We start from the raw sequence: 13,716 nt of genomic DNA on the forward strand, positions 1-13,716 counted from the left end.
GCAGAGCTTATCCCACTATGCACTCCCTCTTTATCCTAAAGCTGTCCAGCTTGTGGATCCAATCTAGTTTCTCAGTGGTTATGTTGGAGGTGGCAGTGTCAGAGTATATGACTTTTACAGTCCACTCTACATTTTAAACTGTACTGATCCAACATCCAGCTTGTTCACTGTATTCGTAATATTGAAAGCACTATGCGGGACACATAGCTCAAGAGCAAACTCTCGATCTGTTTCACATCCAGGCAGCACTGAATGTACTTTTACTTTAGACTAGGAGGGAAAAATCACTGTGGTAAGATATGACTGGTGTCATGGTGTCACAAAATGCTTATGTTGCAAAGACTGTTTTTATTAACACTTATTATTGGTGCAATGAACCAATGTTTGCTACTTGATTGAAAATTGCCTGGCAATGCAATTTTGACCAGTTTTAAAAGGAATGCAGAGTGGCTCCTTCTGTCATTTAAAACTAGCATCAGGGCTTTCTCTTTTCTTTTAAAAAGGGAGATGAGTTGTAGTGCTGTTAAATACGAGGACCCAGAACACACACACATGAATTTATCCTTGTGAACGAGAAGGTTTTAAGGTCAGATTTTGTGTATTACACTTCTAATCAAGTAACTGTAGCTATATATGAGACTATGAGGGAGAACAGATGGTGGTTACGAGCCTGATCCCACAAACAGTTATATCTGCAAGTATAGTTTTACTTGCCTGAAGTCTTGGTGTCTTCAGTGGGTCTCCGTAGATGTAGCTACAATCGTGGGTATAAACTATTTGCAAGATCAGGTCTCAAAATGGTAAGCCTTGGAATAGATATTTTCAATACAAGAGACATTCCTAAACATATTTAGTCGTTCCAGCTGACAGATATGCAGACAGATTGCTTGCTCTGCCTGGTGAAATGATGCAGAGCTTCCACAGACTGCTCTTTGCAGCTGCTTGTAGCATTAGACAGTGGGTAACATTTTCAAAAACACCTCAGAGTCTTAGGCGCCTAAGTCCCATTGGTGCTTTTGGAATCTTGCCCCAGTGTGACCGAATACAACACAGTGTTGAAATTATTATACTGATCAATACTATCTGAAGTGGGCGAAAGCCATTTTTAAACAGGGAATGTTACTAACTGAATCAATACTATTCCAGAAGCACTGGCCTTCCCTCTAGCCTTCTGTAAAATTGGGCCAATATTCATACAGGATCCATTACCCAGCCAAACGTCCATTATCTGAAATAGCCTGGGACCAATTTGGCTACAACACTGCAAACAACGTTATCTGAAAAGGCCCTTTTGCTTCTCCCTATCCTTGACTCTTCATCTCATTTTAGAGCTCAGCTGAAAACGCCCGATTCTCCCTTGAATATGACAGGTTGCAGAGTAGCAGCCGTGTTACTCTGTATTCACAAAAAGAAAAGGAGGACTTGTGGCACCTTAGAGACTAACGAATTTATTTGAGCATAAGCATAAGCTACAGCTCACTTCATCGGATGCCTCTTGAATATGCCTCTTAGGGAATAGCAGAAGGGGAAGAGGAATTATTCTTTAACTATATTATCAGGTTGTTGAGTTCTGCAATATGTTTGAGATACACTTTATATGCATGGTGCTGTACAGAAAGTAATGGCTAAATCCTGCAATCCTTTCCCATGCAAAATTCCCATTGATATCACTAGGCAAGAAAGAACCCGTAGCACTGACCTCCGAAGTTCCATTGCATTGTATTCACATTGCAGCTTGTTCTCTTTGCCAAAACTGAAATATACCATCTCTTTCTAGTAAACAAAACAAAAGCATTTACTACAGAAGCAAATGTAAAAATCTAGAGATTAAAAAAAACAGGAAAACAAAGTAGGTTTTTAAGCATCATCATTAACATCACAATCCACTGGTAAATAAATGTGACTTTAAAGCCAAAGAACTGAAGGGTTATTTGGAAAATTGTTTTGGTTGACTTTATGACAGAATGGATTTTATTTAATGTACAGCATTGAATGCATACACCAATACCAGTGCCGTAACAACAGAAACGGAATTTGTAAAGTTAGCAGCAGTTTCTGCAAGTACAAAAATACACATTTATTTCAGACCATATATAATAGCAAAATTTATCAAGATATATTATACAAACTCAAAGCATTTTAGGTAATGCATTACTTTTAATATATTATAAGATGATTTAGATGGCGCATAATAAAATTACATGTGTTCTGCTTGCAATGATACATGCCATTTTACAGCAATATTAATAAACTATTCACAACTTAAACATAAAAAGAACACCCAATGGAGCACAATAAACGACACACACAGAGTTGGGAGTTGTTAGTTACAAGCTTCAGCATTTAATGTCATTTCTTTTTCAAGCTTACATTGTTTTTCTTCTTTTGCTGCAAGATGGAGGGGACTGGAACTACTGAACAGTTACCTTGTTAACAGACAAAGCACAACACTTCTTCCTTGGAGGGCAATGAAAGTAAAAACCATCATAGTTTCAAACCAGTAGTAGAATACCACAGTTATGGAATCTATGTTGACCATGTATACTGCATCAAAACCACAAAGGACACCGACTTACATCTACAAGGCTTAACATGAGTGGTCAAGAGGAGGACTCTATATCAAACACACTACTGCACTCGCTAGTGTCTTGGATCTGAGTGCTTCTCTTAATTTCCTGGGACCTTCCCAGATTCTAGGAAGATAGTTAATCACAATATTAGTATGTGGGGAAGTTAATTTGATAATTCCCATAATGACAGGATGAGTTCTGTAGCCCCCCCACAGTGAAAATTCGTCTCTTGGGATATCAAACCCTAAGCAGATCCGACATTAGTCCCAAAGGTGGTGATTTTAAACGTAAGATTCCTCGGCAAAAAACCTTTGGTCAAGCTCTTCAAACTGGGGATCGCTGCAATGCTTGTTTGGCCGTTCCTTTTTATTTTGGACCATGGTCTTCGTCCCTTCCTCTGATTTTTGAAGACATTTATTAAAATCAGGTTTAAACAAACAGTCATCAACTGCCTTTGTGGTTTTTGGAGACCGAGAGAAGCCCCTTTTAGACTCATCATCAATATTTTTTGATTCAGTGCTTGGCAAAGATTTGTTGTTCTTGGAGTTTGTCACTTGCTGGCCTCCTAAGTCTGTGGAAATCACAGTCTTACTTAAGCTGTCCTTGATGAAAAGTTCACGTCCAGCACTGACATCCTCTGGCTCAGGAGCATGCTCAGCCCTTGGATTTGTGCACTGAGTGAAAGTGTTGGACAGCTGTCTTTTATGTGATTGAACAAATAGAGAGTTTGCCTCCTCCTCTTCCTCCTCCTTGCTTTGCTCAGCCAAAAGCCCCAACGCCTTTAGTCTCTTGTCTTTGGCTTCCCCTGAACAAAGTGGAGAGCTGCATAGCTGCCCACCCCCCCGGGAAGAAGAAAAGTTGCCCTCCTGCACTGTTTCCGCACTATTAATTCCTCCTGTTGACATAAGTGTTTTTAAAACTTGTCGTTGTTCTTGACATAAGTTATCTTCTGATGCATCTGAAGAATCCGTTTGTGGTTCCAAAGTTATTTTAACAACACTCTTCTTTTTCTCCTCTTGCTTGGACACTCTTTCCTTTTTTCGGAGAGTCCAATTTTTCATCGTGGAGGCTCCGTTCTTTAGCCATGTGCTGGGATGAAGAGTTACAGGGCTTTTTTGGCTCTCTTTTCTAACACAAACGGAGCTGCTGCTGCTGGCTTGGTTAGGAAAAGAACTGAGGCCAGCACCCAGGTGTACTCCAGAGAAAGGGTTAAATTCAGGAGAAAGCTCTCCATGTTTCTTTTGAGGCTGAAAAGCACAATCCAAAGGAGAGGAGGTCTCAGTTGGAGTAAATACTGAATTGTCTGAAAACTGAGAGAAAGCACTGTCCAAGGAACTCATTGAGGACCCAGATGGGGACGTTCCGGGAGATGATAAACTAGAACAGCTAGTTCTTGAGCAAATATTTAATCTCAGCAGGGGTGGGGGCAGGAGGCAATTGGACAAGTCTTTCTTTTCACCATTTTGGCCCACGGTGCCACTCTGACCTACATCGATACCCATAACCAAACTCTGATTAATAAGCTTTTGCCCTTCCACCTGTAATGAACGAAGCTGCTTGAGACAGTCTTCATCTATGTGCGACAGCACTGCATCACAGCTGGCTTTACGTACGGCATTCTCATGAACCCCACTGAGGTGGCTGAACTTAGAGGCAAGAAGGCCAATCGTTGGCTCTGAGCAGCGTCTCTGTCTTCTCAAGCTTTTGGGAGCATCTGGGACCATTACTGATGAGCAGCCAGAGGTACTGGAGCAGAGAGACTCATTCTCAGAGTGATCCTGTAATGCAGATTCATGGTGTGATCCAGTAGAAATTCGCACTGGTTTTGATTTGGGTGGCAGTTGAATTTTAATTTCTTCCACCTCAGGCTGGTCCAAGTCACAATCACTCAGAGTCAAAACTGAGTCCCGGCTCCTGTTATCTTGACCTCGTTTTTTGATCAAGTCACTAAATGAAGAGTCAACATCATCATTCAGCTCATTTTCCAAACTGTCATAAGAAGAATCATTCAGATGAAAGGAAGAGAAATCTGCAAGAGGATGAAAGCAGCATTAGCATGTCCATGATCAAACGACAGAGTTACATTTTGTTTCAAAAGTATTCTTTCCCTTAGGTAATTGTTTGTCCTTGGAAAGTCCCAAAAACTGACACATGGCCAAATGGGAGAAGTTTAGAATTCTTCCAAAATGATCATTTTAAGATGGAATAGAAATTAATGTTATTATTCCCCAGTGCAGCATTGGGACTTAAATACATGCTTAAGTGCCGTGCTGAATAGGGATGGATTTATGGATACTCCCTAGTAATCAACCTATGGATAATACATCAATTACAGGCTATTAAATCAGTAATGTTATGAACATTCAATTCAATTGCTCTGATATGTGAAGAAACCAGGGTGTAATTTTATTGTGCTCCAGAACGTAAACAGTTTATATCCAATATATTAAGAGAGATTCTAGTTTCAGTTACGGCATAGCAACTAGACACAAGCCCATAGATTTTAAGTGGTGTAACCAAGGGAGAATTTAGCCACATTACACTAGAGAGACTACATGAGAAGTTTGGGACAACCATATTACTCAGGAGTGGCAAAGTGAGTTATGTACATCATGCCAAACGGAGTGAAAAGAGCGACTGAGATAGTATAAGGTGCATGATAAAAATCACATAACTATCACCATCACTGACGAAGGGAGAGTGCATGTTTGTGTACACATTTGTGTACATCTGAATATTTTGGATGGACACATTATATGAATGGAAAATAACAGCCTTCCTAAGAATGTACGGAATCTTCTGACTGGCTGGGTTTAGCTAATATGAATGAAACATATGTTACCTGAGCCATCCTCTCTGTTGTCACATCGTATCAGTATGTCCCCAAAGAGGGTGGAAATTTCCTCTCCAAAAATCCTGCAGCAATTTTCAATTAGAAACTGTACCAGAATAGAAACCTGCAACAAAGCAATGGCAATGAGATCTCTATACAGATCTTGAACTATTGAGCTGAGAGGAGTAACAAAACCAATCCTATGTGCTTTTCCTTTGAATGAAAAGGTTGCTCCCAAATATCATGTTACAGGCTCTCTGCCGATACTCTATATGGTGCTCCAGCCTTGGATTTACCCAGCACGTGCTAAATTTTGCAGGTAGTGATTTGTTCCAAAGCAGGTCTAGATGGGTTTCTCCTCTGGACATGTTTCAGAGTTTCTCAGGCCAGACGGACCACTGTGATCATCTAGTCTGACCTCCTGTGTAACACAGGCCATAGAACTTCCCCCAAATACTCCCTGTCTGAGCTAAAGCACACCTTTTAGAAAAACATCCAACTGTGATGTAAAAAGTGCCAGTGATGTAGAATCCACCAGCCCTTGGTAAGTTGTTCCAATGGTTGATTACCCTCACTGTTAAAAATGTCCACTTTATTTCCAGTCTGAATTTGTCTCCCTTCAACTTCCAGCCATTGGTCTCAACACAACTGTTAGGAGATTGATAAAGGAACAGCCAAATCTATAAGATCATTCAAGACTCCCTGGAATATCTGAATGGCCCTATGTAGGTACCTCTCATTATGAAACCAGTCCTTGCTCTCCCTGTGCTCATATTAACACTAAGAGTAATAAAGGGCTCTGCACTATAAGAGACAGAAGACGAGCACTCTAGCACTGCCCCCGGTGTTTTCCCCTCTCACTACCATTGTAGCCTCCCTCACCATAGTTCCTGCTCTCCCTCTGCACAGACTGAGCCTCTGCTAACTCTAGCCCCCTTCACTAAGCACCAGATCACTTCCCACACCATCCCTGCAGGCCTCATGCTCCCTGTCTACCTCCTCTCACCCGCTGGCTCTGGCATGCAGTCATTTCTGCACCAGTTCTTCCCACCCATAGCATGGCCTTCCAAGGTCAGCAGCTTCTCCCAGGCTGGAGCACAGACCAGAGGAAGGGTAGGAAACTGGCAGATGATGGTAGGTGATCACATTGGAAGGACAGGGCACGTGTGGAGGGGAATGGAGTGGTACTTGCTCCATCCACGCATCCTGACCTGCCCTTACCTCCCAGTAGCCAGGAACTCCCCCACCTTTATGGCACAGTAACCCCTAGCAGATCACCACATCCAAGCCCTATGAAAATAGCCAGTCCCCCAGCAACACACACTTCTAGAACTAGGTTAGTTTCCTAAGGATAAACGGGCTTCCAGCAGATGCAATTTCTTTGACCTTTAGGCAACTGCCTCCAATTTTGCCATAACAGGGCCTCTGCATCTACACCCTTCTTCCCCCAAAGCTGGAAATGAACCTACAATGGATGGATTTTCAAACTAGTATTTAAAAGTTTCTGCTTTTGCATCCTTCTTATTCGGCTCATCCATATTGTTGCCTTTATGAACAGCTTCCAAATGGTGCCAGATCCCACCCTCTTCAGCAACACCATCTTGCCAAGGAGGTAATTGGATAGATTGATTGTGCTTGGATCCCACTTGGCTCCTTCCCTACTGCCATTTACAATCTTCTCCTTTGGGCCAATGCTCCCCGAAGCCCCAAGCCAACTGACTGACTGCTGGCTCCTTCCTCTGCATCTTTTCCACCCTGACCTCCTTACAGGTTTATTTGGTCCTGCTTCAGCACAGAGGGCTGGACATGATAATTTTTCAAGGTCACTTTTCACCCTCCATTCCTACGATTATACAGAGAAAACTGTTCTAAGACCAGCTTAATTAAACAGCACCTCTAGGAGGAAGTGATCGTTACAAATGCACTGGATATTTATAATCTCACTCCCTCTGTTTCAGGGACAGAGTGGGGATGAATTATTTAATGTTTGCAGAGGGCTCTGAAGAGGGCAAGCACTGATCTGTATTGGTGCTAATCACCACCACCTTTCTGAACATAGAGATTCCTTAGCAAAACTGTGGTTTCACTCACCTTTTTGGTGAATTCGCTTTCTGTTTCAGGGCTAGAGGGAGCAGGAGGCCACAGCATGCTGGGTGCGATGCACACAGCTAGATTAAATGCAGTCATCTGGTTATCTTCAGATTGCTTTTCTATACTGTGTAGTACTCCAAAGAGGTAACGTAAAAGAACCACATTGGCTCTGGGGAGTTGCTCTATTAGCCTGGAAAAAAAAACCCCATAAAAAGCAGTTTAAGAAAGCACTTCCCCCCACACTCACTAGAGAGTTAGCATCTGATGAAACCACAGAAATCGGAGGGAGCGAATGTGGACTCGTGATTAGAGCGGGAAATGGTTACTAGTTCAAAAGCTTCTCAGAAAAGACCCAGCAGGTACCACAGTGATCTCTCATTACTCAAACTTCAGTGCGTTCCTCTAATATGGTGTAATTCAGAATAGTGGCTGATACACTGTGAACTAGTCTAAGAAAAAATTAACACTGCACTGTCACATAAATGCACGTGTACAATTTGTGACCTTTATTTGGTTTTTTTGTTCAATTAGTTGCCAACTCACTGGTTTACTCCGTTTCAAAATTCAGTCATTTGCTTTGGATACCCAGTTGTTAACGTAAATTGGCAGGGCTCCACTTAATAGGTCGCCTAGTCCACCCTCCTGCCTGCATGCCGCATGCTCATCCCTGGGACAAATGGACTAGTGCTTTGCCCAGTCTAATTTTAACGTCCTCGGCAACGGGTCCTCTGCCATTGCCAGACTCCATTATTTCACTAGGACTCAATCTTGGCTTCAGAACAGCCACTGAAGTTTGAAACGGATGCAAAAAGAATAAAATAAAATAAAGAGGAGCGGAACTGAATTGTTGCTGTGCCCCTTTTGCCAAAGCTCCTGCACCACCCAAATCAAACTCAGCCCATTTTGGCAGCAGGCAGAAGTCCTGGTCTTCGAGAGCATATTTATAAACACTCTCCTCCTGTGGTCTTGGTGAAAGGAAATGATTGAAATCCGCTTACCGGCATGTACTCCCACAGCAGGCACACAGGTATTGAGGACAGGATTTAGGAAAGCGCCCCTATACAGGAAAGCACTTCAGCTTGTGCTTAACTTGTCGCACGGACTTAAGTCCCATTTAGGTCAATGGGACTTGAGCACGTGCTTATGTGCTCTCCTGAACTGGGGGGGGGGGGCGGTAACTAAAGCACATATTTAAATGCTTTCCTTAACTGGGGCCTGTCAAAAATCCCATTTGCAGGGTTCCGCTTCTGTGGACTCTGCAGAGAGACAGTATAAATAACTCTACCTTTGGACGCTGTTTATCTTCTCTTCATGGTTCCCTTGGTCCATCACAGAGACCCACTTATCACAGAGCTGGGACGAAAAAATACTGCCTGGGATGTTCCGAAGAAAATCCTGATTCCAAGAGAGGAACAACAAAACCGCGTGAGCCCGCCGGGCGGGGGAGGGGAAAAAGAGAAGCGGCGCGGGGCGGAGAGAACGCGCGGCGCTGCTGGGACAGCACGGGCCGGGGTGCACGGAGCCGCTGAGCCAAGCAGTAAATCTCTTCACATTAAGAAAAATTTGAATTATGTTGAGGATGAATATTTTCATGCCCTCTCCTGAACCGTTTCTGTCCACCGGGATGCGTTTCTGATGTTTTATCTGTTTTCACTGCACCAGAGAATTAGCTCAGGGGCCAGTTATTTGGATACTGGGAGACGCCTGCAGTTTGCTCATCACCTGATTATCTTCAATCCCCATTTATCCCAGCAAAATGTTCCCAGTGCTTGTCGTGGATCTGGCTAAGCAAGGAGCACACCCTTGCTGCACTCCAAGAATGAAGAGAAGACTACAAAAGCACAGCTGCTTTCCTACACGTGTCACAGCAAGACCTGGTCTATGCTTAGACGATTTACTGGTAAAATGACACCGGTTTGGGGGTAGTAATTTTTAACCAAAGTAGTTATACCGGTAAAAGTCCTAGTGTGGATGTAGTTATACCAGTATAAGGGCAACTTATACTGGTAGTTATTCCCCGTCCTGTATGGGAGTAGCTACACTCGTATAAAGCACCTTTATACCGATATAGCTGTAGTCACAAGTTGGCAGTGCCACCTTAACTGTACCAGTACAGTTAAAGTGGTACAAATGTCTAGTGTAGACAAGCGATACGTTTTACAATAATTTTCCTATAGGGCCTGATCCTGAGCCATTGAAATCATTGGTAAAAATTCCATTGGCTTCAGTGGTGATGAATTGGGCCCATATTACCATGCGCTTATGCACTAATTATTTTGTGTTCAGTTTGTGACTGTCACAGTACTGCTGAAGAACAGATTGATTTTGATTATAAAAATTAAAGTTAGTTAGTTCTGCCTGCACATTCTCTTCAAAGTAAGACTTGTACTTCCCTGAACTACAGACACAAAGCTCAATCCTGGTCTCCAATGTTCCTATAAATAATGAACCAGAGTAGCTGCATATTGCATGGCTCCCTCATTCAAGTGGCAGGAAATAGTCTTCACTGATGTTTGACCCACACCTTAGGGAAACTCTTTAGATACAAGGTCTGAGATGGACACTCCCAAAGAACATTAAAGCAAAGTGAATCAGGGGACTAGTCCGCCCGGAGCATGGTACATTAATTCAGTTCTCTGTCAAGTTTTCAAGTGGCAGGAAAATTCGCTCTCCTCGCAGCTTAAATGTACAACTAGCACTTACTCAGCCGATCTCTCTGACTTTGCCACATGAACTTTTGAACCACGTCTACGATGCATATTACACAACCAGGCTTTTCTTTGACATCAGACATGTACACCCCCTTTTCCCACAACTATTTTTGGGACGACTGCAGTGAAAATTATGATTTCCACTTAAAATTTGCGGTAACAAACAGGGTCCTGATCCATCAAAGCACTTCAGCAGTTGCTTAACTTGAGGCACACGAATAGTCCCATTGGAGCCAATAGGATAACTCAGATGCTTAAAGTTAAGCGCATGTTGAAGTGTTTTGCTGGGTGAGGGCCACGCTGCTCAGCACTTTGCAGGATTGAGCACTAGATGTGCAAAATATTTGCAATGAAATGGAAAAAAGTACTACAATGCTTTTTCTCCCCCCTTTTGCTACAAACAAAATACGTGGGCTCATTTCACCCCCAAAATTTTGCCCTGTTTCATACGTTTGTTTTAAACCTTAAACAGGCCACTTTCCCACAAACAAAACAAACCCTATTGTGATGTGAAAAATGGGTAAAGTGAGGTGAAATGTATGCCAGGGCAGAGGATCAGTACCATTTTGACTCCATTTAGGCAGTATTTTGAGGGTCTAAAGTGGCATGCAAAGGTGCAAGCATGAGTCAAATTCATTCAATGTCTTTGATATTGAGAATACAAATTTCAAACGTTCTAGCTGAAGAAAAAGAAACTCGTGTCAAATTGTGCAGAAAAACGTCTCTCTTTTCCAGTGAACATTACCAGCAACAGCACAGCATGAGGAGGAATCTGATTCCATGCAAACCCCAAGGCAAGGATCTAACTTCATTGCTTGAATTGTTCAAGATCTCTTGAGCTAATGGAGAATTTCCATTTACTGCCGGTAGTAACAGCAGCACATTTTAAGGCCTCCAACCACTAGAGGGCGGACCATTGCAACAAGATGAGAGGCAACAACTCACAGGCATCAGAAATGGCGGCAAGAGGAATAGCATTCTCTGTTAAAAAAATCCTACTAGAGACACTACTTGAACATATAGCAATGGAGATTACAAGCTCCCGTTGTACGTAAACATGTGAAGGGTCATAAAAAAACAGGGCAAATATGCCAGTCCATATTTGAGATTTATATACAAATACACAATCAGACTAAACTCTCCCAAACCTCCCAAATAGGCTAGTTATGAATTATGGATGTTCTCTGCATGAAACAATACCGTTACTAACATACTAGTCCTTATGCAAAGATAACCCACAGAGAAATGAACCTGAATATTTTGGGAAGCACAATACCCTCAAGAGTCTTGTAGGTTTATAGCATCTTTACAGAATAAGAGCCCAACCCTGCAAAGAACTCCCACTGCCTTTAAGGAGAGCTAGAAGACTTGGAGGATCAGGTTCTAAATGAGATCGGAGGCAAGTTTTTTTTTGTTTTTTTTTTTTAAATAAACTCCTATTGCAGAAAACAAATTGACTAGTTGTCATATCCCTTCTCCTACCCCACGCACTCAGGGAGAGAGGAGTAAAGCTCTTTGCATACCTTAAACACGGAGGCTGTCACAAATATGGATTCACAAGCTAGGTGCACTTCAGCTCCCAAATTAAGCTTCTCCTTAAGCTCTCGGCAGGATTTCGCATTTGCTGAGCGTCTGAAAATACCCCTGGTAAAAGGCCCCTCTTTGTAAAGGAAGGAAAGCATGTCCTGTGCAAAATCAAAAAGCCAGATAGCCTTCCTTACATACAGATTCTTTATCTGTTAACTATTAAGATGTGGTTTTATCCTTTTCCACTTGTGCAAGGATGTCCTACAAAGATTCACAAGTCAAAAACACATCAGGGTATATTCTCTACTCCAGGGGCTTTGCCACCCAACCCTCATTAAAGCTATGGTCTGGGGCACTGAGTTCTTCAAACAAGCTGTGCAAATATCCTCACCCAATATAATATTATCTAGCACATTACCTCTTCAAAGCACTGTGCAAACATTAGCTAGTTTATACTGCTGTACAGGAAGAGAGCAACAGTCTATCTAGTGTAGTATCCTGTCTGACACTGGCTACAGCCAGATGCTTCACAGGGAGGTGTCAAACGTCCATTCACCTGTTTGTTGCAGCAATGCTGCAAACTATGTGCTAAGGTTTCTGACTCAGCTGATGATCAATTTGTAGCCTGAACAGCCTAACATAATTTTATCATAGCTAGTAGGCTTCTCATTTCATATTAATCTGCACTTCTAAATCCTAATTAAGAGTCAGCCCTTACTCTGCCACCCTTACTCTGTGTGACCTGTACTTTAATCCATGGAGTGTTTTGTTTAGGAATTTTTTAAAATAGTGATATATATAATATATAGATATATATCTATATCTATATCTATACACACACACACACACACACACACACACACACACTTGTCTGAAAACCAAACTATTCAAAACAAGGAAAATAAGTAGGTCACAAAGCAGCCAAGTACTGTTTGTTTTAAGGAAGGATCTCTGAGCCAACAGCAGGGGAATGGTGGCTGGTGGAGAACATATCATTAAATTGAGTTATAATAACTGTAATGGCTGAGAAGTAGGTTTTGGCTAATTTCGCAGTCTGGGCTGCTGAGGAGGTCTTCCTGAAGTGCAGCAATGCAAATATGCCAAATGGAAACTATTTTTATAGTCTACTGCTTTAACATTCCTCCTCTTTTGTAAGTTGGGAGCCAACTGTCCATCTACGTGCAAATACCTTTAGAGGGGCACCATTCACGCCAGCAATACTCACAGCAGTATTTCTCTTTTCTTTGCAAAGATTTAAAGCTCATTTGTTAAAAAAGAGCTCAATCCTGCAAGGCAAGTTCTCAACTTGAGAACAAAGGTTTGGTCAAACAAAACTGGTCAATGTTTTAGGGTGACGAGTTAATAGTTTGACTTGCTTTCTGTAGGGTAAAAACTAAAACAACCCTTTGAATTTAGAATGCAGGTTATAATGCTTTAATGCAGAGACTCTCAACCTGCGTGGGGCTTTAACACCCTCAGATTTGCCTTCTCCATACAGCATCCCAGATGCCATGTTTCATTCTCCAAGGATGCTGCGTGAATGTTACTTTTTGGGATTTAAACAAGTTTTTCAGACTCAAACTACTAATTGTACTAAGTGGTGTCCGTGCACCTAGTAACTTTACTTTTCCCAAACAACAGTTCCAAAAGGATTCAAGTTTGAGAGAGATTCTCAGAACACATCAGTGGCTGCACTGGGCTTGAAGGACCCAATAGTTCTAGAATAGATTCCTAAGATAAACTGCAACTCATCTCTAGAGGGTTAAATTGGATACCCTAAAATTATCAAAATTCGTAAAGACTGCAGCTAGAAAACAAAAAATGCTCTGGAATGTACTGAAGAGTCCTGGTATGAACATCCCTGGGTGATGTGGGGAGAGCATACCAAGGACAAGCATAAGAGCCAGATCCTCCACTGGTGTAAACTGATGTAGCTTCACTGACTTCACAGGATCTCCCCTGATTTATATCAGCTGAAGATCTG

General features: G+C 42.1%; 1 protein-coding gene across 2 annotated transcripts in view; it reads right to left on the reverse strand.

Moving 5' to 3' along the window:
* Positions 1-1,712: 1,712 nt before the first annotated feature.
* ARHGAP20 (Rho GTPase activating protein 20) overlaps positions 1,713-13,716 on the reverse strand; it is a 90,820-nt gene continuing 78,816 nt past the window's right edge. The window contains exons 12-16 of one of the 2 annotated variants that reach the window (XM_074957852.1): positions 11,729-11,890; positions 8,780-8,889; positions 7,495-7,684; positions 5,413-5,527; positions 1,713-4,599 (exon numbers count right to left, since the gene is read on the reverse strand). In XM_074957852.1, the coding sequence (XP_074813953.1) occupies positions 2,852-4,599; positions 5,413-5,527; positions 7,495-7,684; positions 8,780-8,889; positions 11,729-11,890 (2,325 nt within the window). In that variant the 3' untranslated portion in view covers positions 1,713-2,851. The remainder of the gene's footprint in view (positions 4,600-5,412; positions 5,528-7,494; positions 7,685-8,779; positions 8,890-11,728; positions 11,891-13,716) is intronic. The other variant, XM_074957844.1, reaches the window with a different exon arrangement.

Source organism: Natator depressus, chromosome 1 (assembly GCF_965152275.1).
Source record: "Natator depressus isolate rNatDep1 chromosome 1, rNatDep2.hap1, whole genome shotgun sequence".
Taxonomy (NCBI): Eukaryota; Metazoa; Chordata; order Testudines; family Cheloniidae; genus Natator; species Natator depressus.